The sequence below is a fragment of the Tachysurus fulvidraco genome, chromosome 10, assembly GCF_022655615.1.
Source record: "Tachysurus fulvidraco isolate hzauxx_2018 chromosome 10, HZAU_PFXX_2.0, whole genome shotgun sequence".
Lineage (NCBI taxonomy): Eukaryota > Metazoa > Chordata > Actinopteri > Siluriformes > Bagridae > Tachysurus > Tachysurus fulvidraco.
The window spans coordinates 23,266,477-23,285,457 of NC_062527.1; the positions used below are offsets into that span (position 1 = coordinate 23,266,477).

At 37.5% G+C, this 18,981-nt stretch overlaps 1 protein-coding gene and 1 long non-coding RNA gene across 2 annotated transcripts; one reads left to right on the plus strand and one right to left on the minus strand.

The window, feature by feature from the left end:
• Window positions 1-537: 537 nt before the first annotated feature.
• Window positions 538-2,728, plus strand: LOC113651469. The gene is made up of 4 exons (XR_003442673.2): window positions 538-942; window positions 1,093-1,238; window positions 1,633-1,745; window positions 1,889-2,728. It is a non-coding gene; the product is annotated as an uncharacterized LOC113651469 (long non-coding RNA).
• Window positions 2,729-12,996: 10,268 nt separating this feature from the next.
• Window positions 12,997-18,334, minus strand: LOC113651471. Its single transcript, XM_047819979.1, has 6 exons — window positions 18,166-18,334; window positions 16,214-16,297; window positions 15,771-16,094; window positions 14,061-14,375; window positions 13,682-13,819; window positions 12,997-13,420 (listed from the first exon to the last, which is right to left on the minus strand). The coding sequence occupies exons 2-6, from the start codon at window positions 16,257-16,259 to the stop codon at window positions 13,407-13,409; spliced, it is 837 nt and encodes a 278-aa protein (XP_047675935.1). The 5' UTR covers window positions 16,260-16,297; window positions 18,166-18,334; the 3' UTR covers window positions 12,997-13,406.
• Window positions 18,335-18,981: the final 647 nt, after the last annotated feature.

Consider the following 18,981-nt stretch of genomic DNA (forward strand, 5'->3'; position numbering starts at 1 on the left):
ATATGATTACCAAGGCAAATTGACTTACCAAGGAGCTCAACTCACGGAAATCTCCAGAATGGTGCAGCTACAGCACATCCGATTTAAGTCCTTTTTTTTTTTTTTTTTACCTTTTTAATCGAAAATACAATTTGTAAATTTCTTTAGCAACACTGTCTCAGATAAAGTATGTCACCATAAAGTTTTATACTTTAAGGGGTAATTGTCCGTTTCACTCAAATCACAATATCAAAGTCACTAACAACTAATGGAAAATAAAATGAGTAATTTATCAATCCGTCGATAAAACACCAAAAAGGTTATTTCTTTATTGCTATTTCTCAGAGCTTTAACAAACACCGCGCTCCTCGGCATCTATACACGCTAACGAGGGCTGCCTCTACTCCTCCAGCAAACCTCGTGCAAAACCCGGAAACTAATTTCTCCACCCCGTTTCATTCTGCGCTCTCATTGGCTCATGCTCGGTTCAAAAACTACTCGCGATTGGTCACATTGATAATCAAGTAGAAATACATATTTATATAAAATAAATATTTTATTTTTTATAAATTTACTTGTTTTAACTAGTTTCCAACCGTTTTGTTTATACATTAGTATGTTATTATATTAATAACATTATTTATATGTTACTCTGGTAACCTTGGTTACACTTCCCTTCCTGAATCCTAGCACGTCCCTGTGCTTGGGAGTCATTAAGTCACACAGGTGAAACTGCATTGGGTTCAGCATTGTGACGTCTTATATAATCAGATTCCTCCACTGACTCAGAACGTGCAGAACTCAATCCTTGCAATAAAGACTGAATGACTGAAATCAAGGGATTTCCCAGCCGTGCTTACTGCAACTTGTCTGGGGGTCTACTCTGCCTTTTTGAACGTCTTGGACCCATATCTCCTGCATCCTCTGGCACAGATGGAATGTCTGGAAGATGTCTGACAGGAGGTGAGTCGGGATAAGGAGTAACATTCTTTTCATGTGCATCTAATCCAGTTTCATTGATCACATCATATTATTCATCTGGTAGTTCAATTAATTCATCACATACTTTTTCTGAGATTACTCTTGTTAATCCCTCTTCTCTATTTCTTTCAGGTTCAACTCCAGAGGCGTCTGGTTCTGCATGATGCATCACAGGTGAGTTCATCTCACCTCCATCACTAATAGAGTTTCATTCAACAGTTGAATCATCTCTTAGCTGATCGAGGACAGTGGATTTTGGATTGCAGAATCAACTACAGGTAAGTCTCTTGTAACCAATGAACTCTCTGACTCATGAGTTGGTCTCTCTTCAGGAATAACTCTAGTAGTGAACTCTCCAGGTACATCAATGTGAACAGATTCGCTCTCAGATTCGGAATGACTATGCATACTTTCTGCTATAGTAGCATCCCCAGTAGCATAGTAGCAAATACCCACACGGCAGAAGTAAATTGCGATGCAAGGTACACACTGGACCTTCCTTTCCTTCCGGCTGAACTGTATACACGGGAATACCACTGCTTTTCTTTAACACAATATAGACGTCGGGTTCCCATCTGTCCGCTATCAAACATTCCGATCAAACCTCCTCTTGTTTCTTTCTGCTACCTTCATAGCATTGCGAGTTGCAAGCTGGTAACTCTCTTCTAACAGGTCCTTAAGAGATTTCACATACAACGAGTGAGACTGGGAAGAATCATTGACTGGGAGTCCAAAGACAAGATCCACAGGCAATTGAGGCTGGCGTCCGAACATCATTTCGTAAGGTGAATACCCTGTTACATCGTTACTCTGGTAACCATGACCACATCAAGGTCTCAGTCCACAAAGGGGAAAATAAATGATGACAGGAACTAAATCCCTCAATGTTTCCTTCCTTGCACCATCCACACTGCTCTTTGACCTGCAGGGTTTCTAGCTGCACCAAGCCCAGGAAGATGGTAAAAGACGTCACTGCCATCTGAACAACAATAGACTCTTCTCTCTGCAGCATCACTATACACAGAGTCTAATTTTGTTCTTTTTGATAATATGGACATTCAATAAAGCATTTTACTGTATGTTGCTATGTTTTGGCTCTGACCTTCTGGCAGGTAACACAGACAGCTGGACAGGCAGTTGGGTGTTCAAGCAGGTAAACAGAACAACACAAATACATACACAACACTTCTACCACTTGAGACAGTGGAGTAAAGACATAATCCTGTGCACAGCTCTAGCTGACAGTCAGCTTTCTTCAAAGAGAGAGACGTGAAACAGCAACTGATAGAAGAAACAGGACCATGTGAAGACAAAAAATACAGAAATCAATTATTTCTCTAGTTATCTAGAACATTGAAACAAATAAAGTCTAAACAGTGAAGTTTACAACCAAACTGTAAAACAAATCCACCCACAGTTCCCCTCCCCAGCTGCCGGACGGAGCCCTCATCTGAATATTGAGACACTTCCAGGTCAATGGTTAATTCTTGGTTTTAGACATTTTTGGGGGAATTTTGGGAAAAAAACAAAATTATTCTATCATCTTGGTTAATCATGGCTTTTTTTTGAATATTTTAACACTCTTATTAACTTAGACTCTCCACTAAAATCAACACGATGGTCTAATCTCTGAAATATAACTTCAATAATATCAATGGTCCACAGAATATGTAGTGCTTCAGTGGCATTACACGGCAGAACAGCTGTAGAACCCACACTCCTAGATCTCAGCAGCAGAGAGGAGACCTGAGATTCATTCATTCATTCATTCATTCATTCATTTTCTACCACTTATCCGAACTTATCAGGTCACGGGGAGCCTGTGCCTATCTCAGGTGTCATCAGGCATTAAGGCAGGATACACACTGGACAGAGTGCCAACCCATCACAGGGGCACACACACTCTCATTCACACACACAAACTCACACACTACGGACAATTTTCCAGAGATGCCACTCTGGATGTCTTTGGACCGGGGAGGAAACCGGAGTACCCGGAGGAAACCCAGAGGAAACCCAGAGGCACGGGGAGAACATGCAAACTCCACACACACAAGGCGGAGGTGGGAATCGAACCCCCAACCCTGGAGGTGAGAGGCGAACGTGCTAACCACTAAGCCACCGTGCCCCCCCAAGACCTGAGATGAGAAATTAATTTAAAACTGATGTCATCACCACATTTTAAAACAATGCTCTTTGTTAGAAACTTTACATTTTAGATTTTATTATATTCTCTTTAATAATAAATAATATTCTCTTTAATAATTAACAGATACTCACTCACACAAGAGTACATTTCTAAACCAATGAAAGGCAGCTTTCAAAAAAAGAAATATATTTAAATAGCAATAGTTTATAGTGCTTCTGGGGATTTATTATTATTATTATTATTATTATTATTATTATTATTATTATTATTATTATTATTATTTACCACACTACTACAATATACAATAAACATTTTATTTTAGACTACAAAAGGATATCTGTTTTGTCATAGCTAAGTCATATCACTGTAAACCACCACCAGTTCCATAAACAAACAACATTAGCAAGACAGCTACAGCTTGCTAATCAGTACCATCTTCTCGAATGGGCTTTCTGTCATATATTTCCTCTGACAATCATACATCAATCATGCATAAAATGTATGTTCACCACTCTAACTAGATGCTATGAATACCTATTTGAGGATCTATTTAGACTTTACATTAATAGCTAATGTATTTATACTTATAAGTAAATAACTAAACAGTTAAAATGACAGGATAAAATCTGTGAGTCTTTACTGATGCTGCTGGCTTTTGTTTGCAGTCACATACACAGTGTCCATGTCCTTGCACTTACTGCCTATAATGTGCTGTTCTTATTTTAACTACACCACACAAGTCCTACAATTTTCTCCAGTGCAGTCAACAAAGCACACTATGATACCATATGCTCACTATGGAGCTACAGTAAAAACTCACAAGGTGCTGTGCAGCTCTCTGGCCTGTTTAAGCTTTCACATAGAGTAAATCATGTTTCCGTTTTATCATACCTAATGTGGATCTTCCTAATATCTCATTAGCATCTCTTTCATCTATCTGGAACTGAATCTTGTGTTTTTGATCTTTGTACTCACAGGTCAGCTGTTTTTGTCCCAATGGCGACATCTGGTGTCCAGAATATGTCATTAAATTGCAGGTGGATTTCTGCAGTTTCTCTGTTATACAGATTTAAAAGTCTTTAACCAGAGAACATAATAGATAAAAGTCTCTGGAAGGTAAACATAATTAATGATAAAGGAAATAACAAATAATAAAAGTAAAAGAATTGATAGAATAAAAATTCTAGATTATTATTAGATATATATAGTTCACAATGTATATGTATTTATCCCCCTATGAGCAAGTCTGAGGTGACTCAGGCAGCAGTGGCAAGGAAAAACTCCCTTAAATTGGTAAAGGAAGAAACCTTGAGAGGAACCGGACTCAAGGGGGAACCCATCCTCATATGGGTGACACTGGGGGTGTGATTGTAATATACAGTCAGTTATATGTTGTATTGGTGTAAGGATCATGGACTTCGGATCTCCTTAGTATCACAGAATCTAACTGAAGATGTCTCAGGATTCTTAGACTCGGCCTTGGCTCAGTGAACGTCCAAAGGCTTCATCCCACAGAGGACGTTGGGAGCTGGTACAATGTCAGAGGGTTTAACATATCTGCTGTTCATAAAAATGTGCAGGTCTGATGTACTAGTGCATGATACGATAGGACGTATTACGTGTACGCCTGACTAAAGAGATGAGTTTTTAATCTACGTTTAAACTGGGAAAGTGTGTCTGAGCCCCGAACACTATCAGGAAGACTATTCCAAAGTTTGGGAGCTAGATAAGAAAACGCTCTACCACCTTTAGTAGACTTAGATATTCTGGGAACTACCAGAAGTCCTGAGTTTTGTGATCTCAGAGAGCGTGAAGGATTGTAACGTGTTAGAAGACTAGTTAGATACATGGGAGCTAAACCATTAAGAGCCTTGTACGTAAGTAGCAGCAGTTTGTAGTCAATTCTATACCTAACAGGTAGCCAGTGTAGAGATGATAAAATTGGGGTTATATGGTCATACTTTCTTGTCCTAGTGAGAACTCTGGCAGCTGCATTTTGGACTAACTGTAACCTATTTATTAAAGATGCAGGACAACCACCTAGTAATGCATTACAATAGTCCAGTCTAGAGGTCATGAAGGCATGAACTAGCTTCTCAGCATCAGATACAGACAGGATGTTTCTCAGCTTGGCAATATTTCTAATGTGGAAGAAGGCTGTTTTGGTAGTATGAGCGATATGATTTTCAAAAGACAAGTTACTGTCTAGTATAACACCGAGGTCTTTCACTGTCGAGCTACTAATAATAGTACATCCCTCTAAATGGAAATTAAATTGTGAGAGTTTCTGTGCACTGGTTTTTGGACCTATAAGTAGTATTTCTGTCTTATCGGAGTTTAACAATAGAAAGTTGCAGCTCATCCAGTCTTTTATCTCCCTAAGGCATTGAGTTAATTTGGACACTGTGGCTATTTCATCTGGTTTTGATGAGATATATAACTGTGTGTCATCAGCATAACAATGGAAACTAATCCCATGTCTTCTAATAATGTTCCCTAATGGAAGCATGTATATTGAGAAAAGCAGAGGTCCTAGAACTGATCCTTGAGGGACCCCATAATTAACTGGAAATAAACTGCAGGATTCACCATTTAATTCTACAAAATGGTATCGCTCTGACAGGTAGGATCTAAACCAGCTTAAAGCCTGTCCATGAATACCTGTGTAATATTGTAAGCGATCTAGAAGAATGTTGTGGTCTATAGTGTCAAATGCAGCACTAAGGTCAAGTAGAACTAATAGTGACATACAGTCTTGGTCTGAAGCTAAGAACAAGTCGTTTGTAACTTTAACAAGTGCAGTTTCTGTGCTATGATGGGGCCTGAAACCTGACTGAAACTCTTCAAGGATATTGCTCTCCTGTAAGAAGGAGCTCAGTTTAACAGACACAACCTTTTCAAGTATTTTAGACATAAACGGAAGGTGTGAGATAGGTCTGTAATTTGATTAGGATCTAAGTTAGTTTTTTGATGAGTGGCCTAATAACTGCCAACTTAAAAGACTTCGGGATGTAACCTAGATAACGAGGAGTTAATGATATTAAGAAGAGGCTCACCAGCTTTATGTAACACTTCTTTCAGTAGTTTAGTTGGGATGGGGTCTAGTGAACATGTTGTTGATTTAGCTGTAGTAATAAGTTTATCTAACTCTTCCTGTCCTGTACTTGTAAAGCTGTGTAAAGCTTTAGGTGAGATTGTGTCACTGGTTGCTCTCATATGTTGAGCGTCACCTATTTTATTCCTGATACTTTCGATTTTATCAGTGAAGAATCTCATAAAGTCCTCACTACTGAAATGTGATGGAATAATGTGTTCAGATTTCTGTTTTTTGTTAAACTAGCCACTGTGCTAAATAAAAACCTGGGATTGTTCTGGTTATTTTCTATGAGTTTGCTCAGGTGCTCAGCCCTAGCAGCTTTTAGAGCCTGTCTGTAGCTGGACATACTGTCCTTATACACAGTTATAATAACCTCTAATTTATTTTTTTCTCCATTTCCGTTCGAGGTTACGGGTCTCCCTCTTGAGGGGTGAGTATGACTATTATACCATGGTGCAAGTTTTTATCTCTAACCTTCTGTAATCTGACTGGGGCAACAGTGTCTAATGTGCTAGTGAATATAGCGTTAGTCTATGCTGTTAGTCATTGCATCGTTTGTGTTTGAGGGTACAGTAAGAAGTCCAGACAGATCAGGCAGGTTATTTGTGAATCTGTCTTTGGTGGTCGGAATAATGGTTCTACGAGTCGATAACGTGGTGAGACACAGTTAGTCTGTTCTATAGGTAGTGTGTACATTATAAGGTAATGGTCTGTGATGTCATCACTTTGAGGTATGATATCTATATCAGTGACATCTATTCTGTGTGATATTATTAAATCTAGTGTGTGGTTACGTCGATGAGTTGCACTAGTGATGTGTGGTTTGAGCCCAAGTGAGTTTAGTAAGTCCATAAATGTGAGTCCTAAAGCGTCGTTTGTGTCGTCAACATGAATGTTAAAGTCTCCTACAATTAATGCTTTGTCAAAGTTAACCAATAGGTCTGAGAGAAAATCTGTGAATTCTCTAAGAAAAACTGTGTAGGGCCCTGGGGGTCTGTACACGGTCGCTAGAGCAAGAGACATCAGGGATTTCTTCGTGTGCACGTGCGATAGTGTAACATTAAGGACGAGAACTTCAAAAGAACTAAATCTATACTGTGTTCTCTGGGTAACAGTGAGGTAATCACTAAGGATAGTGGCGACACCACCTCCACGACCAGTCAGACGAGGCTCATGCTTATAGATATATCCTGATAGTGTAGACTCATTTAGACTGATGTATTCATTTGGTTTAATCCACGTTTCGGTGAGGCAGAGTGCAGTAAGGCTATTATCTGAGATCATTTCATTTACAATAAGTGCTTTGGGTGCAAGAGATCTAATGTTCAGAAGTCCAAACCTTAAGAACTGTTTTTGTTTGTTTCTTTGGCATTTTTCTGGTCTAATTACAATTAGATTATTATATCTCACTGCTCGGGGAACAGACACAGTTTCTATAGGGTGAGCTATGTGTGCATTTTTTGTGTCAATGTGCTGAGGTGAAGGATGACTATTGAAATTTAAATTTAAAGAGTAGTTTACCAGTCAGAAGGTGTGCAGCACCCTGGAGATGTGGTCCGAGAGGATCTCCGCTCCAACTCTGCTGGGGTGCAGGCCATGAGCACGGAATAGCCTAGGACGCTCCCAGAAAACATTCCAATTATCGATAAAGAGATCCTCGTCGTGGGCGCTGTGCTGCGAACCGTCTCCACCAGGGTGTTGAAGTCCCTCTTCAGGATCTCCGCCTGCCTCAGGCTGGTGTCGTTCGAGCCGACATGAAGAACCACAGCTCTGGTGTTTCTGCTCACGACTCTAGGTACCTGTGCAGAGACATCAAGAACACGAGCACCAGGCAAGCAGTGAGTGCGAGCCTTACCTTTAGCCACCGTAGCACGGACGTGGCAGACGATGGAGTCTCCGATGATCACGTTGTCGCAGTCCGTCTCGTGAAGGGGGGTGAAGCGGTTCCGGGTGGGGATCTCGAAGACCGGCGGTGGTGGAGGGGGAGAGGTCCTCGGCCGGGGACCGGCACGCGTCCAGTAGCTCCAGTTCTACAGTTCTGTATTGTGTACTATTAATCTATTGTTCATAATTCAGTATATTGAGTGAGTTGTTTTGCTAGTTGTTGGGTTTTAGAAACTCCTGCCTGCATATTCTGCCATACCTGTGGCATGTTTTACCTGCACACAAAGGCTCATGTAACAGGAAGTTGAAGGCGGCCACATATTAACCTACAAACTGCAGCACTATTCACACATGAAGCTTTATATCTTCTGCATTATTTGAATGTAAAAAAAAAAAAAAAAACTTGGTTGTTGATTTTCTACAAGAAAGTGTATGTGTCTGAAGGTTCAGACAAAGTAATATTCAGAGCTATTTTATAAATTTAACCTTAAACACAGAGGAGTAACTTTTAAAAATGTTCCGTCTTTCATACATTTGTGTTTGGAGGTGAAATTTAAGGGAATCACTCTAATTAAATTTGGTCATGTAACACACAGCAACAACAACATTATTGTGCCATTTAGCCACAAACTTTGAGAGGTTATTGTAGGGTTTTACCTGCAGTCATTTTAACATTATGGACAATCATCATAAGTTTTAACCTTTTAGCTACCAAAACACCTAGTACCTAAATACACAAAAGATTGTGAAGATAAATAACACAGATATTTAGTTAAATATACCAAATAGTTAAATTTACCTCAAATTTACATCATTGAAACTCTTTGGCCAAAGACACATAGCATTTTTTTTTTTTTTTTTTTTGTAAACTCAATTACTGCTGGTTTTCTCAGCTTTATCTGGCTTTTTTAATTATGTTTCTGCAAGCAACTGTGCTTTTGGTTCTCGGATATCGGAAGTCTTTCATTACTTACTAAAATAGGAATATTGCTATTTCTTTGTTTTCCTTTCATCTTTCTTATCCTACTCAAAAACTCATTAATTTCAATGCCCTTTCCAATATTACTGCAAAATTCTCACCAGTAGTTTCTTTTTGCCATACAATTTAATCTCTCTGCTATGGCCTGTGCTCTTTTATATGTAATGAGATTATATTTAAATGCCTTTCTTACTTTTTTAAATGCTTTTTGTTTTTGTAATTTTACAATCAGATGTTTTCTTATATTTGGCCAAGTTTGCTGATTTAAACTTCCATCTCAGTGTTCTTTTTACCCCTGTTCTTGCTATTTTAACTCCAATCTTAGTGCTGATACTGTAGGAAAATGATCACAACCTATTGTACTTTGGGCTAGCAAAAATTTCAGCAATTTCAGCAAAATTGCTTCCATTATTCACACACACTAACTCTCCCCAGTCAAGCATGTCTTCTACTATTAATCCATTGTGATCTGTATTTGTACTCCCCCATGAAGTTCTGGTAGTGTTAAAATCACCACACCATACCATTTTATTGCTTTGCTTTTTATAAAAATGAATTATGGAAATTAATTAGTAAATTAATCAGTAAATTAATTAGATATATCCCTGACCCTTCTCATAGCTCTATTACCACTACCTCTCTCTCATCTTTTTCCTCAGCTTTTCTATACCCGATACCCCGTTTTATAAATGTTGCTACTCAACCCCAGTTTCTTTTCCATCTATCTCTTCATACTACACTATACCCCTGAATTCTAAATGCGAACACCAGTTTAAGCCACGTTTCTTGTTCCACTGTAGTACTGAGAGTAGCATTACGAGCCACCATAAGATGTCTGAACACTTGGTGTCTGGCTATGAGCAGTCTGTACCTTAAGCCTTTCATTAATCATGTCAATGTTGATATTTCCTAACTATAAATACTTTTCCGCAGCTCTAATTATAATTTTAATTCTTTCTGTCCTGCTTTCCGTTTGTGCAGATAAGCACTGAATGCTATCTTATCAACACTCACTTCCTTCTCTATATTTTGCTCTTGCATGTTATTCCTCTGTATTGGGGTTACTACCTTTGTTTCTATTATTTTGGGAGTTTTTACTTTCTTAAGTATGCTATTCCTTCCACTATTATTATATTTTGGGCTTTAGCTGCACTTTTCTTTACTAAGCAACCTTCATACCCTCGACTGTGTTTGTCCCCAACAATTTCAGCACTTTGAGCTTATACTGTACCTTGCCAACACTGGCCATATTTATGTTCTCTTCCACATCATGGACACCTTTGTTTGAGTCTACATACAGCTGCTATGTGTCCATATTTTTAGCATTTGAAACATCCTAGCGGCGGAGGAACATATGGCCTAACCCTAGGTCATCGAGGTGGGGGCAGGATTAGGGCAAGCCAGAAATTCTGGTCTGAAATCAGACCTGCACATAAACATGAACAGATAACACAGTAGACAGTCCATAAAATCAATGTCAATGGTTACTTCTTGGTTTTAGATAATTTTTTTGGAATTTGGGAAAAAAAACAAAATTATTCTATCATCTTGGTTAATCATGACTCGTGGCTTTTTTGACTGTTTTAACACACTCTAATTAACTTAGACTCTCCACTAAAATCAACACGATGGTCAAATATCTGAAATATAGCTAGTATCAATGGTCCACAGAATATGAAGTGCTTCAGTGGCATTACACGGCAGAACAGCTGTAGAACCCACACTCCTAGATCTCAGCAGCAGAGAGGAGACCTGAGATGAGAAATTAATTTAAAACTGATGTTATCACCACATTTTAAAACAATGCTCTTTGTTAGAAACTTTACATTTTAGATTTTATTATATTCTCTTTAATAATAAACAGATACTCACTCACACATAAGTACAACATTTCTAAACCAATGAAAGGCAGGTTTCAAAAAAAGAAATATATTTAAATAGCAATAGTTTCTCTTTAATGTAGTTGATGCAGATTCATAAATTAGTTGCGGCAAAAATCCTGATTAATGGTCTGCATTTGTTAAACTATCACACAAGCTTTCATTTCAATCAAAATAAAACTACCTTTTATGTTCCGCTTACCAAACCTGTAATAGACAATTCTCTGACCTTCTGACTAACATCAGACGAGTAACTCATCATTTGTTAAACAGATAGTAAATGTTTATTCTTACATCCCACTGTGTGGAGAGCCTATTTATGATTATTTAATGGATACTGCATAATGTATTGAAATAACTACATAATACTACAGTAGAAAATTCTGTATAGTCTAACATGCAATGTCTAGCTCTATCAAAAAAATTTGCATAGCAACTGATGCCATATAGTGTAGTTTGACTGTATTTATATCCAGTACATGAAATAAGTATGAGAATGAGTATAAGAATAAGCATGAAAAAAAAAACAACTAAAGAATATAGGAGGAAGTACAAATGAAGAATATTAGTACAGTAACTCACAGTCACTGTTGGTGATTACAACTTTGACGTCCTGCAGCATGGGAAAAAATGTTACCCAATATTTTTAGAGTTTTTCTAATGGATTCATGGTTTCCAGGTATTATTTTTTCCTTCTTGATAAGATAAGAGAACACAAACACATACACACACACACACACACACACAATAAACACAGTGATGCCATTCACAGTGAGGCCACATTCCAAAGATGTGTTGTAGGTTGACTGGCATCACTGTGTTCATTGTGTGGGTGTATGTGTTTGTGTGTGCAATGAGTTGGTACCTATCCAGGGTGTCCCACTTTGTTTCTCAAGACACTGTACCTACAAATTACAGGTTTCCAAAGACCTTGTCCCTAGAAACTTCATGTTCCCAAATACCCTGTAACTATAGACTATAATCAGGTCTACCTCAGGTTATTGCCACCAAACACCACCTCGGGTTATTGCTTTAAACTCTAGAGAGCCGCAGTGCGTCAGGCTCTTTACACTATCACTGTTTCAGTTACTTTAGAGACACTTTGTTATAATTCAACTGTCACACTGTGTCAGGCTAAACACTAAACACTAAAACATTTCTTTTCTAGGTGTTTTTTTAAACGAGGGTGTTCCCTGAATCAAAAACGGCATAAAAGAAGGAAATTCAGCTTTTCTTTCCTTTCCCCACTTTTTTTTTTTTTTTGGAATCCCTCTTGCTGGCTTGCGTATGTAAGAAAAAAATAAGACGATGATGTTGAAGATCTTAATGAAGAACAAGAGTTTATTCCAGCATATCAGTGACAATGAAGTACATGAAGTACTTTGGGTTCATAGGAGTCAGTAAGAACCCAGAGCAAATCCTGCTCAAGCATTTTATACCGTTTTCCTCTTTGTAGTTTAAATGAGAATCCGCTTTGAATGTGTATTGAGTGTAAGAACTGAGTGTCTCCCAAATGGCTGGGCTACACCTTGTTATTTAGCCAGATGTCTTTAAATCAATCAATCAAATTTTATTTATAGAGCACCTTACAACAGCCAAAAGGAGCACAAGGTGCTTTCCAGTAAAACAACAATAGACAAAATCAGGGGCTAGGTGTTAAAAGCTTGTATGAATAAATTAGTTTTCAACTGTGATTTAAAAACACTCAGCACAGTGATGGATCATAAGTGTGCTGGAAGTGCGTTCCACAGCTTTGGTCCCTTGATGGCAAATGACCGGCCTCCAAACTTTTTATATTTGTATTTGGGAGTGACCAGAGGCTCTGGCTGTTTGGTAGACCTTTATTAATTTGGCGAGGTAGGCCGGGGCCAGACCATTGATGGCCTTGAACACAAACATCAGGACCTTATACTCCACCCTAAACCGCACCGTGGAATTTGGGTGCAATTATCTGTAATTTCTTACAAGAGTGAGTCACCTGAGTCACTTCAGACTTGCTCATTGGGAATAGATACAAACACAAATACTTTTAAATATATATAAATATATTACTTTAGTGTCCTTCGGTTATTTGATAGATCAACATGAAATTGCTGACACCCAAATATTTACAAATGAAAATATTGGAAATTGTCAGGGGTTCCAAAACTTTTGCATACAACTGTATAAAGTTCCTACACATGACTTCAGCCATTGTACATACTGTGTTTACTGTTGTAACAAAACAAAAATATAAATGTAAAAATTCCTGCTGTTCTCAGTTCATTATTTAGTGTAACATCACATGACCAAGACCAAGTCAGGTTAGATAGAAGAGTAACTGATGGTCCATGATGTGTGATCTGAGAGTTCTGCAGTAAATCAGAAGATCCTGACATGGTGATGAAGCTCCAGGGATGAACATCAGCTCAGTGGCTCAGGGATGAAGTTTAAGATGATCTGAAATCCATGATGAGATCAGAGCAGACCATCTGAGCGAGGAAAGGAGAGGAGAAGGTGGTGAAATAAACAACTTTATACCATTTAAAAAATGCCAAAGTTCAAGAGATATAGTAAAGAAATAAATAATCTGTTATTTATTCATTTATTTTTAATGTTTTTGTTGAGACCTGATGATGATTTTCCATTTTCAGAAACATAAGATAAATTTCTAAATTATAATTAGACAATAAATTTAGACACATGTTAAACACAATTAACACAAAATTTAAAATAATTTTAACCAGTGTTACCTTTCACCTTGTAGTACACAGACACACAGATGATGATGATGATTACAATCACAACAGGTAAAATAATCCAGTTGTTCCATCCAGTTTGGTATGAGTCTGAATCCTCAGATAAAGATACTCTCTCATTAACACTGCCCTCTAAAACACACATTAATCCACACAGAGATATCAGTTGTGCTGCTATAATAATATGAAGTGTTTTATTAAAGTTTATCCATGCAGGAACAATAAGAGATGTTTTGAACTGGAGCTCACACCAGATTAAGAAAAGCCCTGTACTTTAGACACACCCCCTTGTCATGTCTTTAAAATAAATAAATTTAAACTTTGTGTACTGATATGTGTCGTACTCAGTATCGTCTGAGATTAATCCACTTACCAACAACTGACAGTTTAACCTTCTGGACCAAGACAGGTTCCTGTGTGTCTGTAATTAACATGGAGCTGCTGTAGATTCCTGTATCACTAACTCTGATGTTCTTCATCACCAGGGAACAGTTTCCTTTAAGCAGCTCGTCCTCAGGAACGTCCACACGACCCTCATATCCTTCACCTGGATATGAATCTTTACCCTTTCGCTCAAACACAGTCTCAGAATCGATAAACCACTTAATATAAGGAGTTTTGATGGACAGATGACTCCAATCACACGGCAGGACAACTGTGGAACCCACTGGAGCTGATATTTGAAGAGCTTCAGAGACACAGAAAAACCTTTTTAGGAAATGATCTGATGTTAGGAACTTAATATTAGGGGTGGGCGATATAGCCTCAAAATTATATCAGGATATCTCAAGAATATCTTCGATAATGATATTTATGACAGTATAGAAAAAAATATGGAACAACATTTTATTGCCAATTGCAGCTGGAGAGCAACAGCATTTATTATTGCAAAAAAAAATAAAATAACGGGCATTTTCCATCCCATGCGCGGTCATTGATGATAGACTAAATAATTTGAAGTGTAAATCTATTGTCATAAAGTGGCAGCATCAGCATTATAGTGTATTAGTGACAGTCACACAGCACAAATGTATCCTTGGTACGAGTTGGTAGTGTTTTCCCTGTATAACATAACTCCTTAACACCAGTTTAACCCTAACTAAAGTAATTTATCCTTGTAATTTATCAGGAGCCTGCACAATATTGTCACCTAATAAAACTGGCCCAAAATTATAAGTACAAATGTAAACAAACAGCAGCAATGCAAACGAACCTTCAAAATGTAAACTTCTTATAAAAAATAAAATAAAAATGCTATTAAAACTTAACAGTTAAAAGGACAAGTTAATGTTCATGTTGTGTTTATGTTCATGTTACTTCACAGTACATTAACTAATGTTAAAAGATTTGAACAATGTATCAGTAAATGTTCAAATTAACATTAACAAAGATAAATAAATGCTTTATAAGTGCAGTTCATTATTAGTTCATGTTAACTAACGTAGTAAACTAATGTTAACTAATGAACCTTATTGTAAAGTGTAACCCAATTATTTGTTAATTATATTAAATTATGTAGATCACTTTTACTATTTATATAAGCTGAAGATGAAATGAAACATGAAGTCACGTCAACACGTTTTTTACAATCATTTACCCCGCCATGGGCAATGCTGAAGTCACTGTTACAAACTTTACAGCATGCTTGTAAGACACGGGGACACTTTTACGTGCGGGATATGTCACACTTGCCTGTCTTCAAAACTTGAGAGCCCTGAAAATGTGTCTTATACTATCCAGGCTAATCAGGATGCTCTCTGTCTTGCTTGTGTTTAATGATGCTCACATGCGATGTCTCTCGCTCCCCCTCCCTCTCTGTCGCACATGTGCGCTCTTGCTCGCTCGCTCGCTCTAGATTCTGGGAGATTGTAACTAATTTGCGAGATATCAAATAAAATATTGTCTGTGTCTTATTTATGTCTGTATTTGTGTATTTTTCTAACACACCATCTGTTAACTCTAAATAAAGTATTGATTCCTCTCTATAATAGATGTTGTTATTGTTCCTTATTTCCAGCTCTGTTATCTGAGACACTGTGACATCTATAATTAGTCAATATTTTACACTGAACAGTTTACTCACCATAGACTGAGAGTCTAACTCTGTTCAATTCTTTCATTTCCTCAGTTTCCGTATGTACCACTGTAAAGTGTTTGTCATCAGTAAATCTGACGTCCTTCAACACCAGGGAACAGTTTCCTTTACGCAGCTCGTCCACAGGAACATCCACACGTCCTTCATATCCTGAACCTGAATATGTATCATTACTGCTTCTCTCAAACACAGTGTTATGAAGGAGCTGCCACCTAATAAATGATGTCAGTTTGAACTCTTCAGTCAGTTTACACGGCAGGATGACTGTGGAACCCACTTGAGCTGATACAGTAACCAGAGATTCTGCACTGTCTGTGGGAGAAACATTACAATCTACAGGATTTGTAACATTTGACAAAACATTGTTGTGATATTTGATTCAATAGAAGGACACTTCTGTCTTGTTGGTGTTGTAGAACCTGGTCACTCACCCACACAGGCACAGACCCATAAGATGGAAATATAAAGGAGGGACATGATGTCTGGAAGACTCTTGTGGAGTGTTGGCAGATTTTCTGAAACAAACAGAGACACGTTATAAATAAAAGTGACAGAACAGCTGCTCTCTCTCTCTCTCTCTCTCTCTCTCTCTCTCTCTCTCACACACACACACACACACACACACACACACGCACACGCACACGCACATTTCCTGTGATTCAGTGTGAATTATATAGTGTTTATGAGTTTATTTGGTATCACGACACCTGACTGCAGGAAGCTTTTACTTTCTGGTTCTCATTAGGTTTGGTAATTACAGCTAGTTCATATCATCAATTTTAACTCACAGTAAATTCTGCTAGGAAAAGTAACACAACAAAACACGGTCCAATGCCGTAAAGTTTATAATACATCCCCCACCACACCCCTTACAGTACAGGGACATGTTACTGTCATCAAAAAATCGACAATAAGTTCACAAATATACTAATAACTGTAGTGTAGATGAGGACACACAAGTCAACAGTGTGGTAATTACAGCTAGTCACTAACTACACAATATACACAATGTTATGACTGATTTTCCTCCTCCTAATAATCCCAGTGTCCCGATTCCGTTTGTTGGTGTAAATAATCCACAGTGTTTGGTGTAGATTAGATTATTTCTTGCTCCTGATCCAGTCGGACTTTTTCCTGATTGTAAATTAAACTTGTTAATGTTTCTGATTATCGAGACTCGGGTTAGGGTTAGACACAATCACAACCAGAGTGAGTTTCACTAGAAGAATGTTTTCCCAAAGGAACAAAACCAGACACAAATAAAGCACCTATATTCTTCTCAGCCAAGATTTAATTCAGATTCTGTTTCTCCTTTTCTGCTTTTCGTGCTCCATATTTGTTTTCGTCTTTAGTCTCGTTTCATCACTTGGATTCTGTCAAGTTTCTTGTCTGTAGAATCTCCAACAACTGGTGTGAACATTCGGAGGATTATAAAGTTATAATATATTAAATCTGTTCTTATGTCGGTGATCGTCCAGGTTTGTAAACCTGCAGTAAATCCAGCTGTAAACACACTTTATTCACTAATACATGTTATTTATCCAGATGTCCTTTACAGAAGTTAAAGTATCGGCAGTTCATCGAGAGAAACATGATACTGTCTGGAGGGGAGGGGGGGCTGAGAGAGAAAAGTTTTGGAGAAGTGGGGAAAGAGAAAGAGGAAAGAAAAGCTTTCTTCACTTTTCTAATTGTTTTACTAAAACAAATTACTGAAAGATCAACACAGATCTATTACACACTTTATTCACTAATACGTGTTATTTAATACAGATGTTCTTTACAGAAACACAGTATCAGCGTGTTTATTTTAGCGCACTGCTTTTACAGACCAGATGGTAAAATCTCTGAAAGAGAAAATGGAGCTCCTACATCACAGAACAGTAAATTACTACAAAACTATATTTTTAATGATAATAAAAATGTATATTTTTGTGATAATAAAGGCTTAAAGTTTTAATAATCATTACATATTAAACATTTAGTACACGAAGTAAAAGTTAAATGGAATAAGCCAAATTCATTTCATTGTTATTTTTAAAAATCCGTTATAAAATATAAAGTCTATCTGTTAGTTAATCAAACCATCTGAGATCATTTCAGCATTGTCTCAATTAAGATCAAGCAATTTTACTGTGGAAGTTTATAGTTCCTCCTCAAAGCCACCGTATCTGGCCATATAATTACACTATAATTGCACATTTAATCCATTATAAAATAATCATTTTAAAATGATAATAATTGTACCGACCTGTGTGTCCCTTAGTGACAAATGTTCCTGTCCTGCCAGGACAAAGCTTCGACAGACACACTAAGGAGTGCATCCTGTGTTTTGCACGAGTAAGCTGCTATCACAGCAGACAGTGTATATCAAGACTGGTCTTACCTTGGAGTGGGTTGTCCTTCAAAGCCTCAGTGTCTTCAAAAGATCCTCTTCGCACCCTGGACACAAACTCTTTCAGCTCCTCCCTTCTGTCACGGGCTACAGAACTTTTACTAAAACTGCCAGACACAGGAACAGTTTCTTTCCCCAGACAATCTCCCTGATTAACAACTCACCATAATTATATTCACTGCTTCATATCTATAAGTGCTGCATTATCAGGACTGTCAGTCATCACATCATCTGTATATATTACACACACTACTGCTGCTTTATATTGTACAAAAAGCATAATAATACACAATATTGTTATTTGCGCTACCATATACTTCCCACAGTTTATGTACATAACTGATCAGTCATATATTCTTGTATAGTCTGTATTATCTTGTATAGTATAGTGTTATTTATGTCCGTACTTTTGAGAGTCACAAACAGCTGGAACCGAATCCTTGTGTGTGTCAACACACTTGGCCAATAAACCTGATTCTGATTTAAGTTCTTCTACCTAGTCTATTGTTTAAATTTTAGACAAAGGAATCAGACTTAGACCTTCTTGTCTTTTAAGGGTCCTCACAATGGAAGGCCTTGTTTTTATTTAAAGCAATATAATACAAATAAGTGTATGTGATATATGTAAAGAAAATAAAATAAAATTACAAATAAGATCTCCTTCAAATAATCAAACAATTCTACCATAAGTAAAAGTAATTAAAATGCAAAGATAGTAACCAACCAAGAAACACTATCTAAGTGTTAATCTGCATTTGTTCTCTGATGTAAGTTTGCCTATAGTAGAATACACACCTTTCCTAAAAG

Bases quoted from the DNA above. Each gene is read 5' to 3' on its own strand.
- LOC113651471 (XM_047819979.1), bottom strand. From the start codon at position 16,259: ATGTCCCTCCTTTATATTTCCATCTTATGGGTCTGTGCCTGTGTGG. The intron at 14,376-15,770 runs GTGAGTAAACTG...GTGTCTCTGAAG, and splicing joins AGTTAGACTCTCAGTCTATG to CTCTTCAAATATCAGCTCCA. The intron at 13,820-14,060 runs GTAAGTGGATTA...TGTGTGTTTTAG, and splicing joins GGTTAAACTGTCAGTTGTTG to AGGGCAGTGTTAATGAGAGA.